The following is a 23,669-nucleotide window of genomic DNA, read 5'->3' on the forward strand; positions in this document are numbered from 1 at the left end:
ATTGATTCAGTGCTAATGAAACTGGCTTTTCTTATGCCTTCATGCACTATTTCATCATGTTAATGGTCATTAGTTTCAACCTATTGAATGAAAGTGAAGTTGGACCTTTAAAGAAATTCTGTTAGATTAAAAAACAAATAAGAGAACCAAAAACCAATAAAAGTCTCCATGAAGGATAATAAACATGACAATAATGCTGGTATTAATTATGCCTATTTGATCTTAGGGTGTGTCATTCAGTTTAATGTCATTCAGTATAGTGTGGTGCTTTCTGTGCAGTGATATTACATGGAGTGAGTATTGACTGAGAGCCTGAAGCTGTTTACCAACAGTCTACACCAAAGGGTTAGATGGTGAAAGCGGGCGCTGGAAGCATCCTTGTCTTGTTAGTGACCGCTACACTGAGCTTTGTGTGATGGAGGCGTGAGCAGCGACAAAGACAGCAGGAGAAAACACTGGGATGTATGAGGGGTGATGCGTGCCCCGAAAAGGAGCAGTTAAGCAATGAATACTTTTCAGACATATTGCTATATTGACTGAATTTTTTCAAAGGTTTAACAGAGGGTTTAAATCCAGTATTAAAATTACATTTGACCTTTTTAAGATTGTAAAGCAGTCATCAGTTATCATTATGACTGTGGAAACCATTGGCTGTATATAAAAATGGACAATAACTCTCTCTTTTGATTGTACTAAATTGAATGCAGAATGTCCCTCAGGAGCAAATATTTTGCAGATACTCAAAATGAAGCCAAGACAGAAAGGAGCCAGCTGAGTGAATTGGAGTATTGATGCTACAGCCCTTCCACTAGTTATAGATACGCAGTTTGTCAAAGGCATTGGATGTCATAGCCTGTCACAAAGCATTGTGGGATACAAAATGATGTTTAGCATTAGCTGCTAGCAGAAGAAACAATTGAAAATAGATCAAAAAATTGATGAAAAGATGTTTAAAATCAGATTTACTGGTAAGGATTTAATCCTTAATTACCATGGAAAGTTACCCAAGTTCCAGGCTCAGTAGAAAAGCTTCTGTAAGGAATTCAAAGGCTTGGATAGCGTCATTGAAACAGCAAAATGGCTGGCTTAAAAAAAGTTTGAGGCTATGATTGGTGGTTCAAAAGTTATTTAGCCTTCATAGCCGTTGACCCATGCCATTTTACGTGGTCTTCCACTTCATGGCTGAGTTGCTGTTATTCCTAAATGCTTTCACGTTCTAACAACTGTTGAAAACAGTTGACTGTGGAATATCCAGCAGGGATGAAATGTCATGAACTAATTTATTGCAAAGGTGGCATCCATCACAGTATCACGCTCTAAGTCACTGAGCTCTTCAGAGTGACCCATTATGTATCACAAATATTTGCTAATGGAGACTTCATGGCTAGAGCCCCTGAAAAACTCAGCTAAAGAGGGGGTATTATACTTTCCGATTTTTAAAACATAAACATAAAGTCACAATGTTGGGTGTCCATACTTCACGTATGCAAATTGTCAAACCACAAGATAAACGTATGTGGCAGAAATCTTGGAATTAGAGTGTAAACTGAAGCCATTTAGCCATTTAGTAACACAGTAACACTTAGGCCACACACTACAGGATTTTAAGCCCGATTTGGGGCAAGATTTGCCTCCCCCCGACGATCGTGGGGGCGTATCCCGAGAGGAGCCTCGTTGCAAACGACTGTTTGTCTGAGTAGTCTGTGTGTGTGGTGTCAACACGATTGTTTGACTGCTCCAAATCGCGTCATAGCCTCCAAAATCCTGAATCGTAAATATCTGATTCTAGGTCGTAGTGCCTCTGACGGAGTACCCACAACAACCAATGAGAGCGAGCAGTGGCATGCCATGCCAGGACAGCAAGACAGTATCGACAGACATCTGTGTTTTTTTTTTTTTTCTGAAGTCACGTGATCACACGAGGTCATAGGCAGGTCGGCAGGTGTGTTGTCTCCAGTGATCTGACAGTCTGGCTGAGTCGTCTAGTGTGTGCGTTCAGAGGATAAAAGGTGAAAAATATTTGGAAATTGACCTCATATGTGTGGTCTCACACAGTTTTAAAATTGTTTCAGATTTAAAAGTCGTGTAGTGTGTGACCGGCCTTACCAAACAGATACATCCCCACTATCCTTCACTGCTGCTGCTGCTTTTCTTCCCCCTCTCTCTCCAAAATATCAGGATCAGACTCCGGGCCTAACACGTACAGATGTATATCAAAATTCACCATATTTTACTCAGTCGGACCAGTTCATTCAAATTTTACAAATACTTGCATTGGAAATTAGCCACATTGGAGAGGGCAGGCACAAAATTTTGAGTCCTGCCCCCGGCCAGCCTCCAGAAAATCAGCCAATCGGAGGAAGGCAGGTCCTGGGGGGGGAGGGGGGCTAAAGAGACAGCAGTGAAAACGAAGCATTTCAGATGGAGGTTAAGATAGGGGTTTTTCAGGATGCCAGTGTGAGAAACATGAGGAGTTTTTTGAGCTGTAAACCATGTGAAGCTACTACCTGGGTATCAGAGAGATGTGTAAAGCCTTGAAAAGAAGGCATAAAGTTGTGATTTATTGATATCAGTGCATGTGTGTTAGATCAGTAGCATTGGTGCTAACATCCTGGCTAACAGTTATTTCATTTTGGAGCTGAAAAGTGTGTGAAGCTTTAATTGGGTTCTGACATTGAAATTGTTTATTCATGCCACTTTTTCACCCCTTTTCAACATTGTTTGGTCATTTATGCTACTTTTTTCGACTTTTAACACATTTTGGCACTTTTGCTCCTCTTGCCACTCTCAAACCCATTGTCAATACTTTGTCCATCCATTTTTTGTAACCTTTTTGTTTCCACTTTTAACATCTTTTGCCACTGTTAACCCATTTTTGCTACACTTTAACCCCTTAACACTTACCTTGCAAAGCAGATGGATATGCCCATTTCCTTGTTTTTCACTGGCGAATCCATCTTGTTAAGCTCCCATCTGAATTGTTTTGGCCCGGTTAGAAAGTGACAGGACCAATCAACGACGAGGGGCAGTACTTTCAGGCACGGCAGAGTCGTGATGTAAACAAGCAGCAGCAATTATAGTGGAGCTTAGCGTGGATGCTGCTAAAGCACCAGTTTTATCAGAACTTGACAACAATTCTTCGTTAAAAAAGAACAAAGAACAGCAGTGAGTTTCTTTCTTTTCAAAAACGACAAAAGTCGTGTACTGACATGTCTATAGTCACCATGTTTCATGTTATTCCTCAATAGCTGCGCACACGCAGCTCAATAGCGGCTACGTCACATGTTTTGTTGCTCTTATTGGCTCGTAGAGATGTAACAGACCTCTGCCTTTTCTCAAACGTTTCCTATTGAAGCTTTCCCAGATGGATGTGTGAAACACATCCATCTGTCATGTCAGGTTACCTTAACACTACTTTTTCCAGCATTTTTTGCTATTGCTTTATTTAAAATATATTTTTCAACATTTTTTGCAACATTTTTGTCACTTTTCACCCATTTTTATTACCCATATTTTCTATCATTTTTCATACTTTTAGAGCCTTTTCTGCTTCTATCAACCCATTTTTTGCTTCTCTATAGTCCCTTATCAACACTTTTCCTGCCAAATTTTGGAGAGGCATTTGGCTGCAGCCCTCGAGCAAACCTCTACGCTGGGGCGTTTAGCTGGAGACCTCTACGGTGGGGCGAAACCTCTACGCTGGGGCATGACATACATTGCCCAAGCCATGGACCTCTACGAGGGGGCGTGATGTATATTACCCGCGACGAAGTTTCAGCTCAAGCCGCTTGCCGACAGGCTCACCCTAAATCTAACCAGTCGGATTTGAATGCCTAAATCTAACAAGTCGGATTTGAATGCCTAAACCTAACCAGTCGGATTTGAATGCCTAAACCTAACCAGTCGGATTTAAACGCCTAAACCGAAGCAGTTTTAATAGCGTAGATATTAGAATAGCAGTGTCGTCATGCTATCAACAGCTAGGTCATGCTAACAACAGTTAACACGCTGCATGCCCCAGCGTAGGCTTGGGCAATGTACGTCACACCCCAGCGAAGAGGTTTCGCTCCACCGTAGAGGTCTCCAGCCAAACACCCCAGTGTAGAGGTTTGCTCGAGGGCTGCAGCCAGACCCTCTTGAAATTTTGATACTTCTAACACATTTAGGTCACTTTCAATCTATTATGCAATTACTCAATTTTTCCTCCTACAGTTTTCTCCATTTCTTCTGCGTTATTTTCTATCATCTGTGCATTACATCATAGCTTAGCTATGATATCGGACATTACTTTGCCTATCCACATTAACCTTTCCAGAAAAGGTATTTTCTTTTTTGGAATTAAGCCTATATTGTGCTACACATTCACTTTACAGTAGACCATGAATCTGCTGACCTTATAGTCCCCCCATTTGGCTGGGTCTCAGAAAGCCCCCCCGCCCCCTCTGTGTGGCCTTGCCTGTGCCAATGAGTCTGATTGAAACACCTGAATTCAATTAATAAAATTTTTAGCCAAATACTTTTGTCCATATAGGCCTCACTTCCCACCAGATCAGCCAGAAGAAATTTTCAAACGAATTCAGTTGCAGCAGGCAGTCTCAACCTAAAGAGGGCAGTCTCTGTGAGGATTTTTCTGGGATTTTTAACACAAAATGTATATTGTTTTTTTAATCTGAAAGTGGTCTGAGGGGTTTCACTTTTTGATAACACTATTGAGACAGTCTATCTCAGAGTGCTGCCGCCGCTCTGTGGCACTAATCGCCCCTGATACACTCACACTTCTCACGGTGAGGGCTGTGACTCCATGTCTGTGTAAGAGGGAGGATGCTCAGAGTGAACCCAGCCTTCACAGACAGCACTGTGAAGTGACAGTCCGTGCGTTGTTCTCCCTGCTCTGGATGCTTTTACTGGGATGTATTTTGGGAGGGGGGGGTCGGGCAGCAGCGACTCAGCAGCATCAGCGCCACTGAGCCTGACATGAATGACAAGTAAAAGAGGTCTTTTCAAGCGAGCAAACAGCACAGGAATGTGCTCAAGTCTGCTGGGCTGCTCTCAGGCTCCTCAAAACGACATTTTGGACCTACCTCGGTTTGTTTGTAAACACCCAGCATCGACGAATCAAACCAGAGTAGACTTTTGAATTTTAAAAATTATTTTCACTTTTTTTCTTTCTTTTCTTGTTTTTTTTTTTTTTTTCTTTTTTCTTTTTTTTTTAAAGGCGGGAGTGGGGTTTGCCGGGAGTGTTTTTTCTTTTGTGAAGCGTGAACAAGACAAACTTCTAGCATGGCTCTGGTTATGGAGCCTGTGAGCAAGTGGAGCTCTGGTCAAGTGGTGGACTGGATGAAAGGTAAGAAAGGCTTCATCACAGCTCGTGCAGTAAAGATTTGTGCTTAAACTGAGTGGGAGTCGACATGCATGTGAACCCGGATTCAGTGGAGATGCCGAAAGAGAACAAAAACACCTGCTGAGCCTCGGGGTGCTGCCTCATCGGCGCGACGCTTTACAGGCTTTTAATTACAACATCACATCAATATATCGATCTCTACTGGCGATCATGATGTAGACACGACCTGTGCGTTTAAACCATCTTGTCTGTGCATATTTACGCCCTTAAACATCGCTTAAATCTCCATTGTGTTCTGCGGTTATTGTTATCGCGGGGCAGCCTTGCAGGAAAGCAGGAGATCTAGGAATTACACATTAAAAACTACCCTGATATGTGAAGCTGGAGTCACAATTGATAGGCAGGCTCAATTTTAACATCAAGGTTGTGTGTCATGAAGAGAAAAAGCCCCACAATATTAGAGCTTGTGCAGCCATTCGTGCAGAAATGCCCATCCTCATAAGCTCAAAGTCATTAAAAAGTCACAGCTGACTTGGAGGAGGATCATGCAACACGGGCTTACTTTGTTTTTAAACCCTGTACTGCACTTTTACCCTCGATTTTTAGGGTTTAAGAGCATGCAGATTCAATATATCAGATGAACAAAAAATACAAGTCATATAGGCACCAATTATTGTGCACTATTGTTATTATCTCCAAGAATACATGCAAACCTCAGCACATTGTCAAACATGCCTAACAATGCTGGCAACATGTGAAATGTACCAGTATGTCTGATTGAAAATGAGTGCAGTCAAAGGATCATTTTTAAAAATTGCAATTAATCACAGAATTTTTGTTGTTAATCAGGACCAATCACACCCTTTTTATTGCTTTTTAAAAATTTGCATTTTAAATTGTTTTTTGTCATTTTGGATTTTTTTGACTTCCTGTTTGGATACAGACATGCTTTAAGAAGTAGATTGAAGACTTTAACATGAACTGAACCACAGAAAAAGGAGCTTGCTATAGACTGAAAATGAAAAAAGATAATAAAAAAGGTCCAAATGTTTTTTTTACTTGTCCACAGAGCTGTCTGTGAATTCTTTAAAGTGAAATGAGACATTAAGGAGTATGCAAAAAATAAATAGTGCACTAATTGTGGACCTTAATTAGTTGGGATTAACTCGACTAATCTTGACAGCCCTATTAAAGATATGACTGCACATATTAGGGTTGAAATATGACTGACGAGTTGAGGGCACTTTTGACGCTACAGCCATGATACATTGGATTTTGTATCATTTTTAAACACATGGCATCAAAAATTCTGTCCGGCTTAGTTCAAATGCACATGCAAGGATAGGCTCCACTATCAAAGCAAGGCACTTTTAAGGACAGCTGAAGAAATTGTTGTCCTTAAAAGTGCTGAACATTCAGTCAAATTGGCAAGATTAATCTGAAGTTGTTCAGATTAATTAATCATTCATTAGATTTGTTGCTGTGTTACATTAGAGGTTCCTTAGAGGAAACCGTCTGCTCATTCAGCTTACTGAGTCTCCCTAGACCTATATATATCCCACACAAGCCTATCAGGAGACTTTCAGGCCAAAGATAACTCATTATTTTGTCTGTTTGCACTGCAAAGTAATTACTACCAGCAGTCTGCTGCTATCAAACATGTACAAACTGTTAGGAGGTTGGTTCAGTGCAGCAGCAGGAGGATGCTTTCCAAGCCCGTGTCTGTTTGTTTGTAGTACTGTAATTGTTTTGTGTGTTGTTTTGCAGAGCCACGTGCTCACGTGTCAGGCCAAAGCCCTTCAGAGATGCTCCGGATGAAACATACATCTTTACCGCCTGAACACACCCACAAACACACACATCCTTACTCATAACTCTCAGCCTGAAGGCCTCTTTCTGCTGGCTCAGACCTTTTCTGATGAGAAAGATCAGACCTCTCTTAGTCTCAGTCGTGTGCTACAAATTGTACCTGAATCCTAGAAAAGCAGGCCTTTTTTTTGACAAGACGGGGATTTATAAACCCGAAGGAGGTGCAGGGGGTGACGGGATGAGGAGAAGACAGAGCGGCCACAACAGTTGACATGAGCTCTGAGACGATGTGTAAATAAGCAGAGAGTGAGGGAAGCAGGCAGAGAGGAGTGGAGATTGGATATGAGAGAGAGAGGGCTCTTCAGCGTCCCACATCTGACAAGTGGAGCAGAGACGATTGTGCGCCCAGAGCCCGGTAATGGTAATTTAAAGTGAGGGACAGAGTGGCACTGGGAAACACCAAGGGGGAGGAAGGAGGGAGGCAGGAGGAAGGGGGGGTCATTCTTGTTTTACATCCCCTCTCTGTTCTCAAGGACTGGCAGTGTTTTGTCATTTTGCATTCACAGGTTCCATTATTACCCCTCTGTGATGTCACTGGAGGCCAAATAGGGGCACCCTGTGACCTTCCCACAATCCCACTCTCCAACCCCCAACCCCCCTCCTCCTTCTCGGTTGTGTTTTTGTTTGAGCAAGACGCCCTTTTCCCAGCTGTGACAAAGCCGCTTTAAAGAGGAGATTGCGGTTACAAAAGGGAGAGAATTCCAGCTTTTTTTTCCTGGAAACACATGATTGGTGCATTTTGGTATTGTTTTGGAAATTGGATGTGTGTTTTGAGTCAAAGACTAAATGCTCAGGCTTAGTATAATCTCTTTTCTCCTCCTCTGTCCATGTGCATTATCATAATTCATGTATTTTTTTTAATATATCAGTTGTACCCTTGTGCTCTGTCTTGCACGCTCACCCTCTCTCCCCTTGTCACACTGACAGTGATCAATGACATGTCAGATTAGCATAAATCCATCCTTACAGTCCTAAACATCTCTCTTACCTCACATTACCAGTGGATTATCTAGTGCCAAGATCAGGATGTGTCAGGGCTGTGCTTTTAATTTCTCCTCAGCTCGTCTGATAATCAGCATGAAAAGGACAGAAAAAATGATGTAGCGGAGATTACTTTGTGCAATCAGTGAAATAGACGCTGTCTAAACGGGCTTTCTGTGACATGATGCTATGAAAGAAGATAAGGCTTTCATTTTTAGAGAGGAATACACCACATTTAAGCATCCAAACAAAGCATGTTAGTCTAAATGCTGCCTGCTATGAAATCTGAGATCCTGTGCGGCTTTTTGAACGACACTTTGTGAATCATGTCCTCTCTTCACTTATTTCTTCATTTGCTCCTGCGGTCAGAGAGACTCCCTGCCAAAACCTTTCCTTCATGGTTTCTATGGCAACATGGGGGAATACTTCATTGACATAATGAGTCTCAATTAACTAAGTAAAAAGACAGATTAGTTAAGCTTTTAAGTTTTATGCAAACCCACTAAACTCCCTATGTTTGCTCTCCACTATGTAGCTGCCAGCTGAACCCGGTCTGAATGCCTGATCAGGTTCAGACACAGCGCTGAGGCACATGTACATGATTGGCCCACAACGATGAAAAGAAGAGATGAGCAAAGGGCTGTCAGTGTGTGGATGTGTGCGTCCTCTCCCACTGTGAAGATGGAAACACACCGAGTGTATAGAAAAGCTTCACAAAGGCTACTTTCTCTGTCTGATGGTAGAAGGATAGCCGGTTAGCATTCAGAGCATTTTCTGTTGACATTCAGCTATATATGAAATCTGTGTGTGCCTAAAGCTGCAATGATACACAATAATCAGTAAGTCAATCTGGACTCTTTAGTGTGTGCAAAGGGAGAGAGCAGGGAGGAAACAGGACAAAACATCAAAATAGACACCCAACACTAGGGTATGTATCAATAGTAGATTAACTTTGTATGCAAAAATGTCAAAAAGTAATGCATGCCTGTTTTAAAGCTCCTCTTTTTGTTGATTTTGGCACCACCCGTGGACAAAGCAGTATATCTTACAGTGTTTCAGGGTTGGAAATTAACTTTTTCACCTGCTTGCCACTGGTGGATTCAAAAATCTACCAGCCAATCACATTGTTTAACCAACACTTTATTTTGACAAGCAGGATAAAGCAATCATGTATGATATGAAAACCAAGTATAGGCTCTGTGCAGATGATGTCAGGCAGCATCCGAGAACTCCTGTTGGTGGGCAAGAAGTGATTTCTGCAGTGATTCTGCAGAAAGAAATGCTACCAGAAAGGCCATGTTTTGAGCATGTATGAGAATAAAATCATTCTTAACTCTTGAGCTACTTTTGTGTTCAGAAAGTAGTGAAATATTCAGGCAAAAAGTAAAAAAGAAAGAAAGAAAGAAACAAAAAAACTCACGGTCAAATGGCGGCAGGCAGGAAAAAAAAGTGTCCATCTAAAGCCATGGTACCTTATTGCAGTGGTTCCCAACCTGGGGTCCTGGCACCCCTTGGGGGTGCGCAAAAGATCTCAGGGGTGACACTGTCCGCTCTGACATTATCAAAATTAGGTGTACATATATATATATATATATATATATATATATATTTTTTTTTTCTTAAGTATGATTGGAAACATAATGTACAACAGTTTTTTTAGGGCTAACATAAAAGATAAAAAGGGATTAGAATCTGCCAATTTTTGAGCCAAAAAGCTCCAATTTTGGTGAAAAAAGGAAACTTTTTGAAGTTGTAAAGTTGTATATTTACATAGAAATGAACTCAGGATTTTTGAGTTTCATAAGTTGGAAATTTTCTAGAAAACAGGAAATTAAAAGTAAAAAAAGGTTTAAATTTTGACATTTGAAATACAAAAATTTCAGGTTTTAAAATCATAAATTTACAACAGTGTAAAGCCCCCCCAAAAATATTACATGACACAAAGTAAAACAGTGGTTTGATTCTGGACTTTATGATCTCAAATTCTTAGTTTTGATTCACATTTTTTTCTCCTAATTTAACTTTTTAAACATGACAATTTTGAGTTTATTATTATTTTTCTAGTGTGGCCATACTAAACTGTTGTAATAGTGGATCATTTATTCATAGATATTTTGTCCAAAACAATTGTTTGTAGGCCTATTATGCAAAGATTTTGTCAATGACAACTATTACCAATGGTGTGTACTTTTCCAAGTGGGCCCTGGGGGGCTTAGTTCTTCTAAGATAAGAGTAGGGGGGCCCAAGGGAAAAAGGTTGGGAACTATTGGTCCCCACAATGGTCATATATTGTCCGATTCCACAAGAAGGCCTGGTTTGGCTCAGTACATTTTTGTCATAGTTTGGCACATTGAACTCTTGCGCGTTTCCTCAGCTGATGTCAGTCCAGTCTCTCTTGTTGTGATGGGAAATCCGTCTCTTTTTAGAGATTCAGATGATTTGGCTCAGCTTGCTAGGCCTGTTATTTGTCTCCCAAATGGCTCTTCATTTGGTACCAGTTAGTCTTTTTAAACGACTAAATAACGACAAAGGACAGAGTAAAGGAAACTGGCACTCAAACTGGAACTAGCTAACATGGCTAACATTCAAAAGCCATTTCACAGAACAGGCTCGTTCATGGATGGCACATCTTCACTCGATGACTTAGCCCACAAGGTTTATTCCGTTGATTGCACATCACTGTATCGATTAAAAGCATGTTTGTGACAAAATGAGGATTTTTTTAAGTTAAAGGGGCTCATCTCGCCTCTTAGCTCAGCACAAGTCTACCCTTGTCTCCTTTTATCTTGCTGGATGATACTATAAGCTAGGAGATCTGCAGGACTGAGTAAAGCCTCCTACAGACTTTTTGCTTTTTTAGCATATGGAGGCACTGTAAATCCATGCAGCATTTTCCTGCATGAGAGAATGAAATACTTTTTGCAATTCCTGCATTCTCATGCTGGAATCCAAGCCTTGTTAACTATCTTGGACTTAAAATGGCTCAAAGACACCTTTAGCAGCTAGACAAGTTGCAACACTACTCATATGATACTGAGTCAAACCATCCCAGAACACAGCTGACTGTAAACATTGGACAGCAGCTCTGACACAGGGAGGAGGAGACAGGGTTCTTCAGTCTTTTCTTGTCTTTTCTTTTGCAGGTTTCTTCCTGTACATGTACAAGTAGGGTTTTCTTTTTATACAACATTATCTCACCCTCCTGTCTGCTCACAGGTGTTACTCAGTCAGAGCAATGCCCTACACCTAAAGACATTTAGACTGATTTCAAAACAGCATATTTGGTTTCCATGTCTCCCAATTCACCTTGCATTTCAGCACACGTCCGTGCTTTGTATGCTTCTGTGACGTTCATAATGAAAGTTAAGTGTTACAGAGGGGAAAACATCATGCCTTGAAATGCCATGGTGGAAAAGCTAGGCCTGGACAATATATTGTATCAGTCAGTCATATTTGAGGAAAATCTAGACTCTGAGAAATGAAAATCTAGACAGAACTTCCTGCACTGACTGCACCCCTCAAGCTGGTTTGAAACGCCTCGTCAGAATGAGAAACTCTTGGATCATTTGGGTCACCTGCTTTTTCTCCCTCTCCTCACACACAGAAATACACACATGCATTTAGGCAGGTGTGCACTGAAGAGTGGATGCAGTTCTCTGGCTACACGGCTTTTCCCTCACACACTATGCTGTAAAATATCTCTGTGGATCTGACAACCATTTAAATATTTTTACCATCTTCCACATCCACATAGGATTAGCTTCTATGAATAATGTACTAGTTGACACTGAGAATATTTGACACGGAAATCCACTAAGGGTCCACTTATATTGTTTTTTCAGCGCCAATGTCAATTCAAATTATTAAAAATCCACAAGACTGATGACAGATGTTTGGAATTGATATGCATTCGAACAACAAAATGAAAAGTTTGGCACTAGCGCTGTATACATTTAAAAACATCACAGAGCAACACAGTAGCAGCACAAAACAAGAAGTGATGTCATTAACTCCCTGTGTCAGTGGCGCTCAGGCCTCAGTGTTGATTGGCTGGTAGTTGTGTGACATCAAGCCAGTCATATTGGGCTGTGGGCAGGACTTAGGTAAGACTGTTAAGAGTGAAAACAAAACCGGGGGGGAAGACATGCCTTGCACACCCTTGTGATCTACTTCACTTCACTACTTCACAGTGGAGTAACACACCTTTGTGGGATACCAATTACTGGCTAAATGCCAAATATTGGCATCAGTAGGTTCTTTGCAGATGGCGTCGCACAGCAGCAGAGTACAGCACTTGGGGTGCAAGAAGTGATTTGTTTAAAGAGAAACTCTGTGTTTTGAGCTGTTTACGACTATGCCGAGTGTTCAAAGTGGGAAAATAAAAAACATTAATTCTTGACCTACTTTTGTGTCCTGAAAGTGGTGACATGATCAGTAGGGTTGGGTTCAAAAAATCGATTTTCTGATTCAGATTGATTTTTTGTTTGAATTTTTGATATCGATTAATTTTTTTCAAAGACAGATCTTTTATTACTGACCGTTAGGTCTATGTTGCATTTTATTGTGTTGATTGATCAAATGTGTTGGTCAATAAAAAGTAAATCAGGAAATCAGTGCCAATACCCAGCCCTAATAATCAGGCAAAAAAGGTTTTGAAAAAATTACAGAGAAACAGCAGCTGGCAGGAATTAAAAAACCCTAAGTTCAAAGCCTGGAAGAGTAGTGTCACTGCATCATGTCACACAGTGTACGTTTCCTCAAAATGGTCTGGTTTGGTTCAGTAAAGTTTGGGCATGGTTTAGCTCATCACACCTTGATCTTAGCCCATGTTTCCTCAGCTGATGTCTGTCCAGCCTTGCTCTTTGTAACAGGAAACCCGTCTCTTTTAAGAGATTCAGAGCATTTTGCTCGGCTCAGTAGAGCTGGTCCTTGGCTCTCAAACAGCTCTACATTTGATACCAGTTTGATTTTTTAAAGTGCAGATTAAATACCGGCAAAGGATGTAGGAAAAGAAAGTGGCACTCAAACAGGAGCTACCTACTGTGGCTAACATTAAAGGGACGTTAAGTAGAACAGACTTATTCATGACTGGCAAACCACTACCTGGTTGATCCCCCCACTTCCCTAATGGCTATCCCCTACTGTCTGATCTCAATGGACATTCACACATCATCAGAATCATGTGACTGCAAAGAACCTATTATTGGCCAGGCTGATAATTGGTCTACACCTTGTACTTACAGCTTACATGCCTCTAGTCATTTGGTCTGACACCTACCCAGTGTCATCAGTTTTGAAGGTTAAAAATGACTTGATAGAAATAATCAGTCTTCATGCTGATGGTTTTAGTTGCATTTATACATCAGTATTGATTATAGTTGGTTTCATGAACAGCTTAAAATCTGCCACAGGAGCTTTGAATAACAATGTCTGCAGTCTTTCTGAACAGCCTTTAGGTTACATTAAACAGTACATTTTTGGCTGATCGCTAAGGTCAGCCCTACATATGGCAATGTCTGTAAGTAAGTCAGTCAGTCAGTCAGTAAGTAACCGACTGAGTTAGTGAGCCTAATCTATAAGCCTCACAATACAGAGTTGTGTTTGCTTGTACTGAATGCTGGCAGTGATGGCTGCCTCGACTGTGTTAACCAGAGCCATACATACAGAGTTGCGCTATGGGTGGGGTTTACTTGTGCTGAAAGCCCTCTAATGGCTGCCTCCACTGCTGTAAATACTCAGATATAGCTTTAGCATGGCCTCTGTTTAACCAGAACTGGGCCACATTTCTGTATGTCAAAGAAAAAAAACAACCCTATAAGCTTTTCATGTTGGGAAAGATGTTTTCACTCCTTTGGCATGACTATGCGATAGTTGAGGGGGAAAGAGTTACTTGTTGTGCTTGTATACAATGGCTGCTAGCCGTTAGCTCGGCCTTAGCCAGACCAACACATTTCTTCATCACAGCGCTGAGAGCAACACGGAAAGCTTTTTGTGTCAGAAAACGATGTTGTCGCTCTTCTGCCGCCCCGCTTTGGCATGATTATGTGATAGTTACAGGGAAAGGGTTAGTTGTTGTATATAGCTAATTAGTTGTTGTGTTTTAGCTGATGATTCTAGCAGCCCTGCTAGTCATTACCTGGGACTTAGCCGCAGTGGAGCTTTTGTCTGGACCAGACATTGTGTCTAAATCCAGATAAGCGCAACACTGAAAGCTTTCTGTGACAGAAAAAAAGTTACCGCTCTACTCCCGGTCTGTTACGACATGGCTTTCCGATCATGGCGGTGGGCTTGTCCAGTATAGTCCGGTGTTAGCTTGGATGTCACTTAAAGACGGTTGCTGTTTACTCTGAACTGGACTGCTGTTCTTGTACTTGATTCGGACTCATCATTTGAGACTTCCGCACAACCTTAGTTTTTAAAATTTTTCCATCATGAGCTCCTGTCCCTTTGTCACTCTTTCTCCTATCGTCCCTTTCTCTTTTACACAGCAGCATCGGCTGCTTTCTTCTCATCGTCGTCTACTTTCATGCTGCATAAGAGTGACACACACAAACGCGACATGCACGCACACAACTACACTGAAACGCATGCTAACATGTTGGTAGTGTAGACCTCAGGCTTCTGTCTGTTGAGTGCAACAGTTTCAGAATACTGGAGGATAAACAGCAGAACTTTCTCCTCTTTGACCATGGAGGATCAGCACGTCAGTGCTGTGTGTGTGTGTGCTCCAGCTGTGTGTGTCTGTGTCACCCACGTGAGTCAGGCGTGTGTGCTATGTTAAAAAAATACTTTGTAAATATTCCCTTAATACTATATGATTATGGGGAACAAATAAATATTGAAATCTCTGCGTTGTTAAGAGAATGCTACTTACACGTTTAGCACATCTTTATTTGCAGGGAATATGATAAATGTGCTGTTTATAGATAATTAATGAATATAAAAAACAACAGGAACACTGAAGTAGAAATTGATCTTATTTTACACATATAAAGACCCTTACACACCTGTCTGAGGAGAATTAGAAATGTTCATGAATCCTGCTGCAGTTTTTCTTTATTTCAGAATAAACTGTTAACCATTAACCAGTTTGTGTTTTATTGTTAGTATAAACTTAATACCATTAAAGACTTAAATCTGACAAAAAACATTTAATCTCCAGTGTCTGTCTCTATCAGTAAAGTATGACATGTCTCTGTAGAGTTTCATATGTACACAGAGAAGAGCTTTAATAAGAGGAGAGACAGAGAGAGAGAGAGGGCAGCTTGTAGCTATGTACATTTAAGAAGCCACAATAAACTGGCTCACAAAAAATAACAATAATGACAAAATCACTCTGCCACTCCGGCATTTCAACAGGCACCCCAGATAGTTGCAGTCAGCCATATACTAGGTTTTTACCAAGTTTTGTTTACTGTGGTCACCCAAAATTTTAATGGTTGTTTCCCCCTCATTCCCTGTTTTTTTGTAGCCTAAGTGGTTAATTAATTAATTGGAAATATGATCAAGAGATTAATTTGAAGGAAAATATTCTGAAATTAGCTTTTACTCAGGCTAAAAATTGTGCTTATCTGATCTAAAGTAAAGCAACTTGTAAATGGAAATGTCTGGCTTTTTAAGTATTTTTAACAGGATAGAGTGTATGAGCTATGAAGAGAATTTGACAGGTTTCAAGCTGTGAAAGGAGGCAAGTATTAGAGCAGACACAGCGCCTTGAACGTCTAAATAATGCTTCTGAAACTCTTGAACTCTTTAGTGCAGAGTACATGCATACCCAGTGACCGAAAGGGGTTCCGTTTTAGTCTATGGTACTTCTTAAGATGATAGATTTGATTCTGTTGAAGGCGTTACTTATTTAATACACTATATTGATTAAGGATTTACCACAGTTTCCAGTTTCAAACCTCAGCTAATGCTGCAAAGCAGTGACTCAGACAGGAGCTTCAGAATCAGTTTGTTTTCCTCTGCTTCTCTTCATCAACTGCTTCACTGAGCGACTTCACACCTGCTGCTGCAGTGAGAGATGTAAAACAAGCCGAGCACAGACACACGACATCCCCGTTTTAGTTTAAATGCACCTCAGGACTGGTGAGGAGGGGGGAACCTGTCAGTTTTTCTTCACTGACACGGACGGTTTCACACTTTGGGACATAACAAAATACAACCTGTGCTCACACTTCAGAGATTTACAGCACAGATAGAGGCGAGAAAAAAAAACACAGTTCCATTAGAAGACATTATGCAAATTGACGAGAAATCAGGAAGTCTGATGCTGCCAGGAAACAAGACTTTCACCTTGTTGTCGTGCTGTACTTGAGTTTTCCTGTCTGTGTGGTTTCTTCCAGGCCTGGACGACTGCCTGCAGCAGTACATCAAGACTTTCGAGAGGGAGAAAGTAGGGGGGGACCAGCTGTTGCGGATCACGCACCAGGAGCTCGAGGATCTTGGAGTGTCCAGGATCGGCCACCAGGAGCTAATACTGGAAGCTGTGGACTTACTTTGTGCTCTGGTGAGTCCAAACCTCCCAGCTTGTCTTCCAACGAAACTGTGCGTTCACAGAACTTCCCAGATTGCTGCTGTTTCTCTTGCACATTATGGGCCTTAACAAATATTGAGAAATTTAAGAGTTTTACTGCAAAAAAAGATGTTTAAGTCAAGCCAGAAAAATCGCCTGAAAAATCCTGAAAATAGACACTTAGGATATGTAAGAATTAAGGGGATCATAATGATGTGTTGACTATATTTTTGCATGAAGTCACCATTAATGAAGTCTGAAAATTGTGAATAATTAGTGAAAATTAGCAAAATATCCCCACAGTATCAAAGGGTTTCAAACTTCACATCAGGGAAACTGATGTAATTTCCCTCAATTTTCAACATCAGAGTAAATCTATCAGAGTTAATAATCTGGCTGAGTTTTCCTCTACAGGCGATCCTTCCAGCTGTCATTAGTGCTGACATGGATTAAAGCCTCCTCTTGATCTGATTTCTGCTCTCAGAAACACACGTTTTGTGTGTGTCAGCACCACGTACTGCCGCTCTGCTGATTGGGTTAATGTAAAATTGAAAGGCTAATATTAATAACACTGCTAACAGAGCTGCCACCTCAAATCGACTTCACAATGTGATCCAGGTCAGCAGGATCAGAACTACATGAGAGAATCAACTGTGTTGTTTTGCAATCAGGAGACCCTTTTTATCCATTATAAACAAAGTCATTCCTGATGGGACGACTGTGGATCACTAGATAGAGTGGGACAGGTCTCAAATGGCTGAGGTTCCAAAACTTTTAACCACAGACTGCTCCAACTGCTGCATCAGTAGTGTGTGAACTTCCATGTCATGAGCATTCCTGTAAATCAGAGGTGTAAAAAGTTCACCACTAATGAACTTAAGTCAAAGTAAAGTTACTCTAGTTAGAAAATATGTAAGTAAAACTCAACAGAACTACTCAAGTAAAAGTAAAAAGTATTTAATTTAAAGTTTACTTTAAATTTTATGTACTGAGAAGCTACTGAGAAGTTGTTTAGTGAAGTATGATGTTTCCTTATAGAACTCAAATCAAGTTGTTCAGGTAAAGTCACACCTCTATAATTGAACACGTGTAGTTAAAAGTCTCTGTACTGGTCCATGCTACATAACTACACTTTTTAAAGAGTTTAATGTTTACAATATCTGTGGCAACTTACAAAGCTAACATAGCTAGGTGAGCTTTAGCTAGGTGAACTAAAGTTCACCTAGCTAAAGTTAAAGCTAGGTTTTTATAGTAATGTTAACTAAAAGCTAGTGTAAGCTAAAGCTAGCCACCATTCAGGTAACAACTTCTTAACAAGTCTATACAGAATTTTACCTTGGAATTTTGCTTAGTCTGTAAAGTTTGCGATGTGGTTAATTCATGAATGTAAGAGACAGATTTTGTTTATGAATAAAACTGAATTTGAAAAAAACAACTAAAAGTCGGTTAAACATAATTCAAAGGTGAGTTGAGCTAAATAAGGAAACAGGGTCTGAAACATCTTTGCCTCCAATGAATGCATGGCAAAAAAAGTAACACCTAATGTAGTTGAAGAAAATAACTATTTTTCCTAGAGAAAAACCATTATCAAATATCCAATTTTTTAAAATAAATGCACCCATTTGAATATTCATCTTTTATTTCTAATGCATTAAAAATTTTAAGTGTAATAAAGTTTTTATTTTTAAGTTTGCATTATGACAGGGTGTTTTTTAATACCAGTTTTTCTTGTTGTTGTTCATTGATAAATAGTCCAAAATTTCAAAAGATCTTTCAAGTTTGAACCAGCAATTGCCATGTTTATCAACCAACAGATTATTTTGTAAACAATCTTTCGTTATATAAAACATTAAAGGTAGGAGGGAATTCCTGTCGTGATGAAAGCCTGAAGTGATGCTTTTTTTTCCAGATACTTTTTTTACAGTGGAATTAAAAAAACAGCAAATCCTTATATGAGATGAGCTGAAACTATCCAGTTATTGGTATTTTTGCTTGAAAAAACACTCCAAAGATGAATCAGTTTAAAAAAGCAGGGTATTGATGGGGAACATTTAGACCGTGTAAATGTACTGTAAGAAGATGTTACAGGATAAAAGAAAGTGGTTGTGGAGAAGAGAGGGTGGAAAAGACATGAAGATGTGTCAGAGAGAAACAGACAGAGACGATGGAGCTTTAGTGGACTGAGGTCACAGATGCAATCTGAATCTAAAGTCCTCTCATCCCACATCGCTACAAAGAGGGGGGGTTGATTCAGCCCCAAAGCTCCTTATGTAACTGGGATTTAGTTTAAAGTCTCTCCGGCGCTGCTGTATTAAATATGATTAGTGGCGCTCCTGCCGCGCTCTTCCCTCCCAAGAAAGTGTGGCGTGACGACGCCCACAGGCCTCCACGTGCAGCTCCGTGCTCAGGATAACGACTGTTGTTCTTTCTCCACACATGCAAAGTTAACAGCTGGAGGGGAGCGTGGCTGGGTGGATGGGTCACTGGTTCCAGTCCTCACATGTTTCTCTCATGAACAGCTTCCCCTGTAGTGACACAAGGTGGGCTCTCCTGTCAGGGCTCTTTTATTCACAGAGCAGTGCCACGCCGCAGAAATTCTTGGAAGGCGTCGCACTTAAAACAAACAGAGACAAACTGGTCAAACAAAGGGGATTTACTCTCCTCTCTCTCCTCTAGAACTACGGGCTAGAGACTGAGAATCTGAAGACTCTCTCCCACAAGCTCAATGCATCTGCAAAGAACCTGCAGAACTTCATCACAGGGAGGCGGCGCAGCGGGCATTATGACGGCAGAGCCACTCGGAAGCTGCCCAATGACTTTCTGACGTCTGTGGTGGATCTGATCGCTGCAGCTAAGAGTCTCTTGGCTTGGCTGGACAGGTGAGGATTGCAAAAGGATGTTCCTGTCATACATTCAAACATGTGAAAAAGACACAAAGACAGAGAAACAGTGATATGCACAAGCATTCCCCCCCACAATTAAACATGGCAGATGCAGAGGACTTTTATTTTGGAAATATATATATATTTTGCTTAATCACATTACCCCCATTGTTTAACAAAGCATATTGATGTGCCCCCTTGAACTTCTAAAGTTACAGCTCTGAATTTGACTAACTCAGCTTCATTTTTTTGGCAATTTAAGTAAAATGTAGCTTTTTCCATCAAGCCATGATGTTTAATCCTTTAAATTTAACAAGGATCTGTCCACTGATTTTTAAGCAAAAATCATACACTCACATTTGAGCCAGTTTGATATTAAAAGTGACTTTATAAAGGAATGAGACACTTTTATAAAGTCACCGCGCGCTGCTTCCTGTCGTGTGTTTTGGGGGATTTTACCATGTTTTTACCACATACAGACAGCTTTGTTTTATGTTATGTCCATGCCGAATGAGCTGACGGGAAAAGATGAGTAAAGGACTTATATAAGAAGACTTTGACAGGGTGGCCAAAAAGGCACTGCGCAAATCTATTTATATGTTGCTTTATCCCCTTCTTCTCTGTGGAATTCTGCCAATGTGTTTGCGTCTGCGAATGTGTGTGTGTTTGATGAATTCAAAAGTTCAAAGCAAAAAGCATTTACAGAAATAACAAAGTGAATCAGTGTTGCATTTTCCCATAAAATCGTCATCCACATATCTAACACATCAGCGCTAATTAAAATTCAACATCCGATGCTTCATCTTCATGTTTGAAGGCATCACTGTTGAATAAATAACATCTTGTGGCTTTATGTGACTCTGGAGGCGGGGTTAGTGCGCCCCTAAGATACACAGAGAAACGTGGTATTACAAATGTGATTTTAAATTAGAAGCATGATATTACAGCCACATGTGCCAGCCTCCACATAGTGTCAGTTTATATCTTTGTGATGAATGACTGTTTTGTTTCCTGTCTTGTATGTTAACTTTATGTTAATTCTTACATTATTGTTGTGCCTTACATTAATATTGTTTATTAATACTGCTCTTAACGCAAACTAACAGTTTAGAAGTCATAGTGTGTTCCCGCTCATTGACCAATGATTGAGTCTCAAAGGAAGAATGGTCTAATGGTTCATTCCAGGTGCTCTTTCTTTTTCAGGTCTCCTTTTGCTGCAGTGGCAGATTACTCTGTGACCAGGAACAACGTCATCCAGCTGTGTCTGGAGCTCACCACAATTGTCCAACAGGCAAGTCAGTTGTTTGCTATAATTTAAGTACAACTAAAATTCTTGGATATTGTACATCAGTTCAATCAAATCAATCTTACTGGAAAAGAGGTTAAAGTGGAGATGCCATAATTAGTTTTGCCATCTTTTTACATGTATAAAACTTAAACATAACCTCAGTGATGCTAATGATTTGTGTATAAATGCGGTGGGGCTGGATGAAGGTGTTCGAAATGTTTCAGTCACTCTGGAAACCGACTACTGCATCTCCCCAAGTACTCTGGCTCAGTTTGGCTCAGTACACAATTATTTGTGTTTCCACTGGGTACCAAAATAACTGATCTGTACCATCCTATTTTTTGGCACTCTTCTGTGGGGTACCAGAAGATACCTATCATTCTTAAACAGTGCAAGCTAGAATCACTGCAGTCCTGCAACACAGTGTTATGAATGGACACGCTGTACTTGGCTGAACAGGTTTTTTTCCCTCAATTTGTCATAAACATGCTTTCAGAGAAAACAACGATAGAGTATTGAGGAATAAAACCCCATAGGGTACAGGCTGGATTAAAATGGCAACTCAGTTCGAGATGAGAAGTTAAGAACCATAGTAATGTGTTGTTTTTGAATGAGCCAATTTAAGAGCCAGCTCTTAAGTAAATGACTGGAGCCTGCTCCTGTTTAAGAGACGGTTTTCTCCCCTTCTAAATAGAGTATACTCAACAAAGAGTATTTATTTATATACATTAAGAGTATACCCACTTCTGCATGATCCACTGCACCATTGTGTTTGATAGACATGAAAGGCAAAATAGTACAAAATCAAGAGCCATTTGGGTGCCACAAGACCATGTCAATGACATGTGCCAAAGATCTCTGAAAAAAAGTTAGAATTCCCATCACTACAAGTGAGGCTGGATGGACCTTTGGAAATGCAAGCAAGATCATTGTTCACTGTACCAAACTAGGCCAAAGTGTACGGGACCAAACCAGACCGCTTGTTGAAAAGACTCACAAGAAGGTGAAACTAAATATTTACAAATTCCACATAGAAAAGTAGAATTTATATATAGAGATCTGCTATAGAGAAAATCCGTCTGTAGCCTGTAACTGCTGACTCAACACTGGCACACAGCAGAAACACACAATGCTAAATACTAAGTTACCTGGGCCTTAAACTGTCACTACAAGTCTGACATGTATCTAAATGTTGGTAATGAACTCACCTGTTGCTTTCAGCCTTGCTTTTGTTAACTTACAACGTCTCAACAAGCTCGTTGTTTGGTTAGCAAAGTACTAATGCTAACATCAGCAGAATAGGAGAGAGATGAGGAGGGAGGCTTGAAGAATAAAAGAGAACACTGTTCATTATCACCTGGTTTACGTTAATTTTCAATAAATAGAATTTTTTAAGAGGAGAAAGTGAGTTATTATTATTGCAAATCTGTCAATTTTAGCAGATAAACATCTGAGAGCTCAGAGTTCTTAACCTGGCACGCCAGATGGATTTGTTTCACACATCTGGTCAACCACTCATAGACAACATTTGGGAAAGGGTAGAGCCTTTGAAAAATAAAACTCGGAGGGTGATTGGATGAACACGTCTTTACGGGCCAATCAGAGCAACAAAGCATGTGATGTAGCTGCTGACGAGCTGCGGCCCTTCTGAAGGAGTAAACTCCATAGAGGACTGCATAACGTGAAACATGGCGACTGTAGACATGTCAGTACACGACTTTTGTCATTGTCGTTTTTGAAGAGAAAACAACTCACTGCTGTTCTATGTTCTTCTTTTAACGAAGAAATGTCATCAAGTTCTGATAAAACTGGCGCTTTAGCAGCATCCACACTAATCTCTTCCTCCATAATTGCACTGGCCTCTTGTTGCTGCTTACTCACGTCACGACTCCGCTGCACCTGAAAGTAATGCCCCTCGATGCTGATTGGTCCTGTCACTTTCTAACCAGTCCCAAAAGGTTCAGACGGGAGCTTTGTGAGATGGATTCACCAGCGAGAAACTCGGAAATGGCCGTATCCATCTGCTTTGCAAGGTTACAAAGTTCCCAGTTATCACAACAGCAAAAGGCTGACTTAAATGTGGATGCAGAGATGGGATGTAAATTTCTGTTGGCTAAACATCCACTCATCAGAAGCAAACTAAACTTTTTAAGTGCAGTTAATACCAAGGGTTAATTATTTAATACAGCACAATAATAATTGCCTGCTAGTAAGAATGACAATGATGAAAAAAATAATATTAATAATGCTCTTTTATTCACTCTTTAGCTGAATAAAAGCATCAAAACTTGTTGAAATTTGTTTAAATTGCAGGGAATTACATGTGCTTTGTTAATTTTTTTAAAAACCAAGATGTAAACATGTTTATTCCTGGTATAAAAATGGACATTTTAAGATTGGACCTAATGAGGAATCCTTGGTTTCTGCAGCCAGCTGGACCCATGAGTAACTGCAGTTTTTTGCACTTAAATACAGGCTTAATTTTTCAAACATGGTGGTTGCTGCCCAGACTGGCTACACACTGGCTACCACAGCCATAAGGACAGTTTCAACCATTTTATAACATTATCATCCCCAACTGCACACACTGGACAATTCGGCCAAACTGACAGGCCCCACACCTGCTGTTTTCAGTAACAGTTTTAAAGTGCAGATTCCACAAACATGAGATCTCACAGGGTCATCAAAGGTGATTTCAGAAGAAAAACAAATATGAAGGATGGTCAGTGCCATCAGCTGGCTGTCCTGCATGCTTTATATTTTGCAGTGAAAAAAGACAGGAAAAGATTAAAT

At 40.4% G+C, this 23,669-nt stretch overlaps 1 protein-coding gene across 3 annotated transcripts in view; it reads left to right on the plus strand.

The window, feature by feature from the left end:
• The first annotated feature begins 5,211 nt into the window (after positions 1 to 5,211).
• The window catches only part of LOC121518863 (connector enhancer of kinase suppressor of ras 2-like), a 69,667-nt gene continuing 51,209 nt past the window's right edge, over positions 5,212 to 23,669 (plus strand). For all 3 annotated transcript variants that reach the window (XM_041801530.1, XM_041801531.1, XM_041801532.1), the window contains exons 1-4: positions 5,212 to 5,344; positions 16,537 to 16,700; positions 19,383 to 19,585; positions 20,792 to 20,879. In XM_041801530.1, coding sequence (XP_041657464.1) covers positions 5,281 to 5,344; positions 16,537 to 16,700; positions 19,383 to 19,585; positions 20,792 to 20,879 — 519 coding nt within the window. In that variant the 5' untranslated portion in view covers positions 5,212 to 5,280. The remainder of the gene's footprint in view (positions 5,345 to 16,536; positions 16,701 to 19,382; positions 19,586 to 20,791; positions 20,880 to 23,669) is intronic.

The sequence above is a fragment of the Cheilinus undulatus genome, linkage group 12 (genome assembly GCF_018320785.1).
Source record: "Cheilinus undulatus linkage group 12, ASM1832078v1, whole genome shotgun sequence".
Taxonomy (NCBI): Eukaryota; Metazoa; Chordata; class Actinopteri; order Labriformes; family Labridae; genus Cheilinus; species Cheilinus undulatus.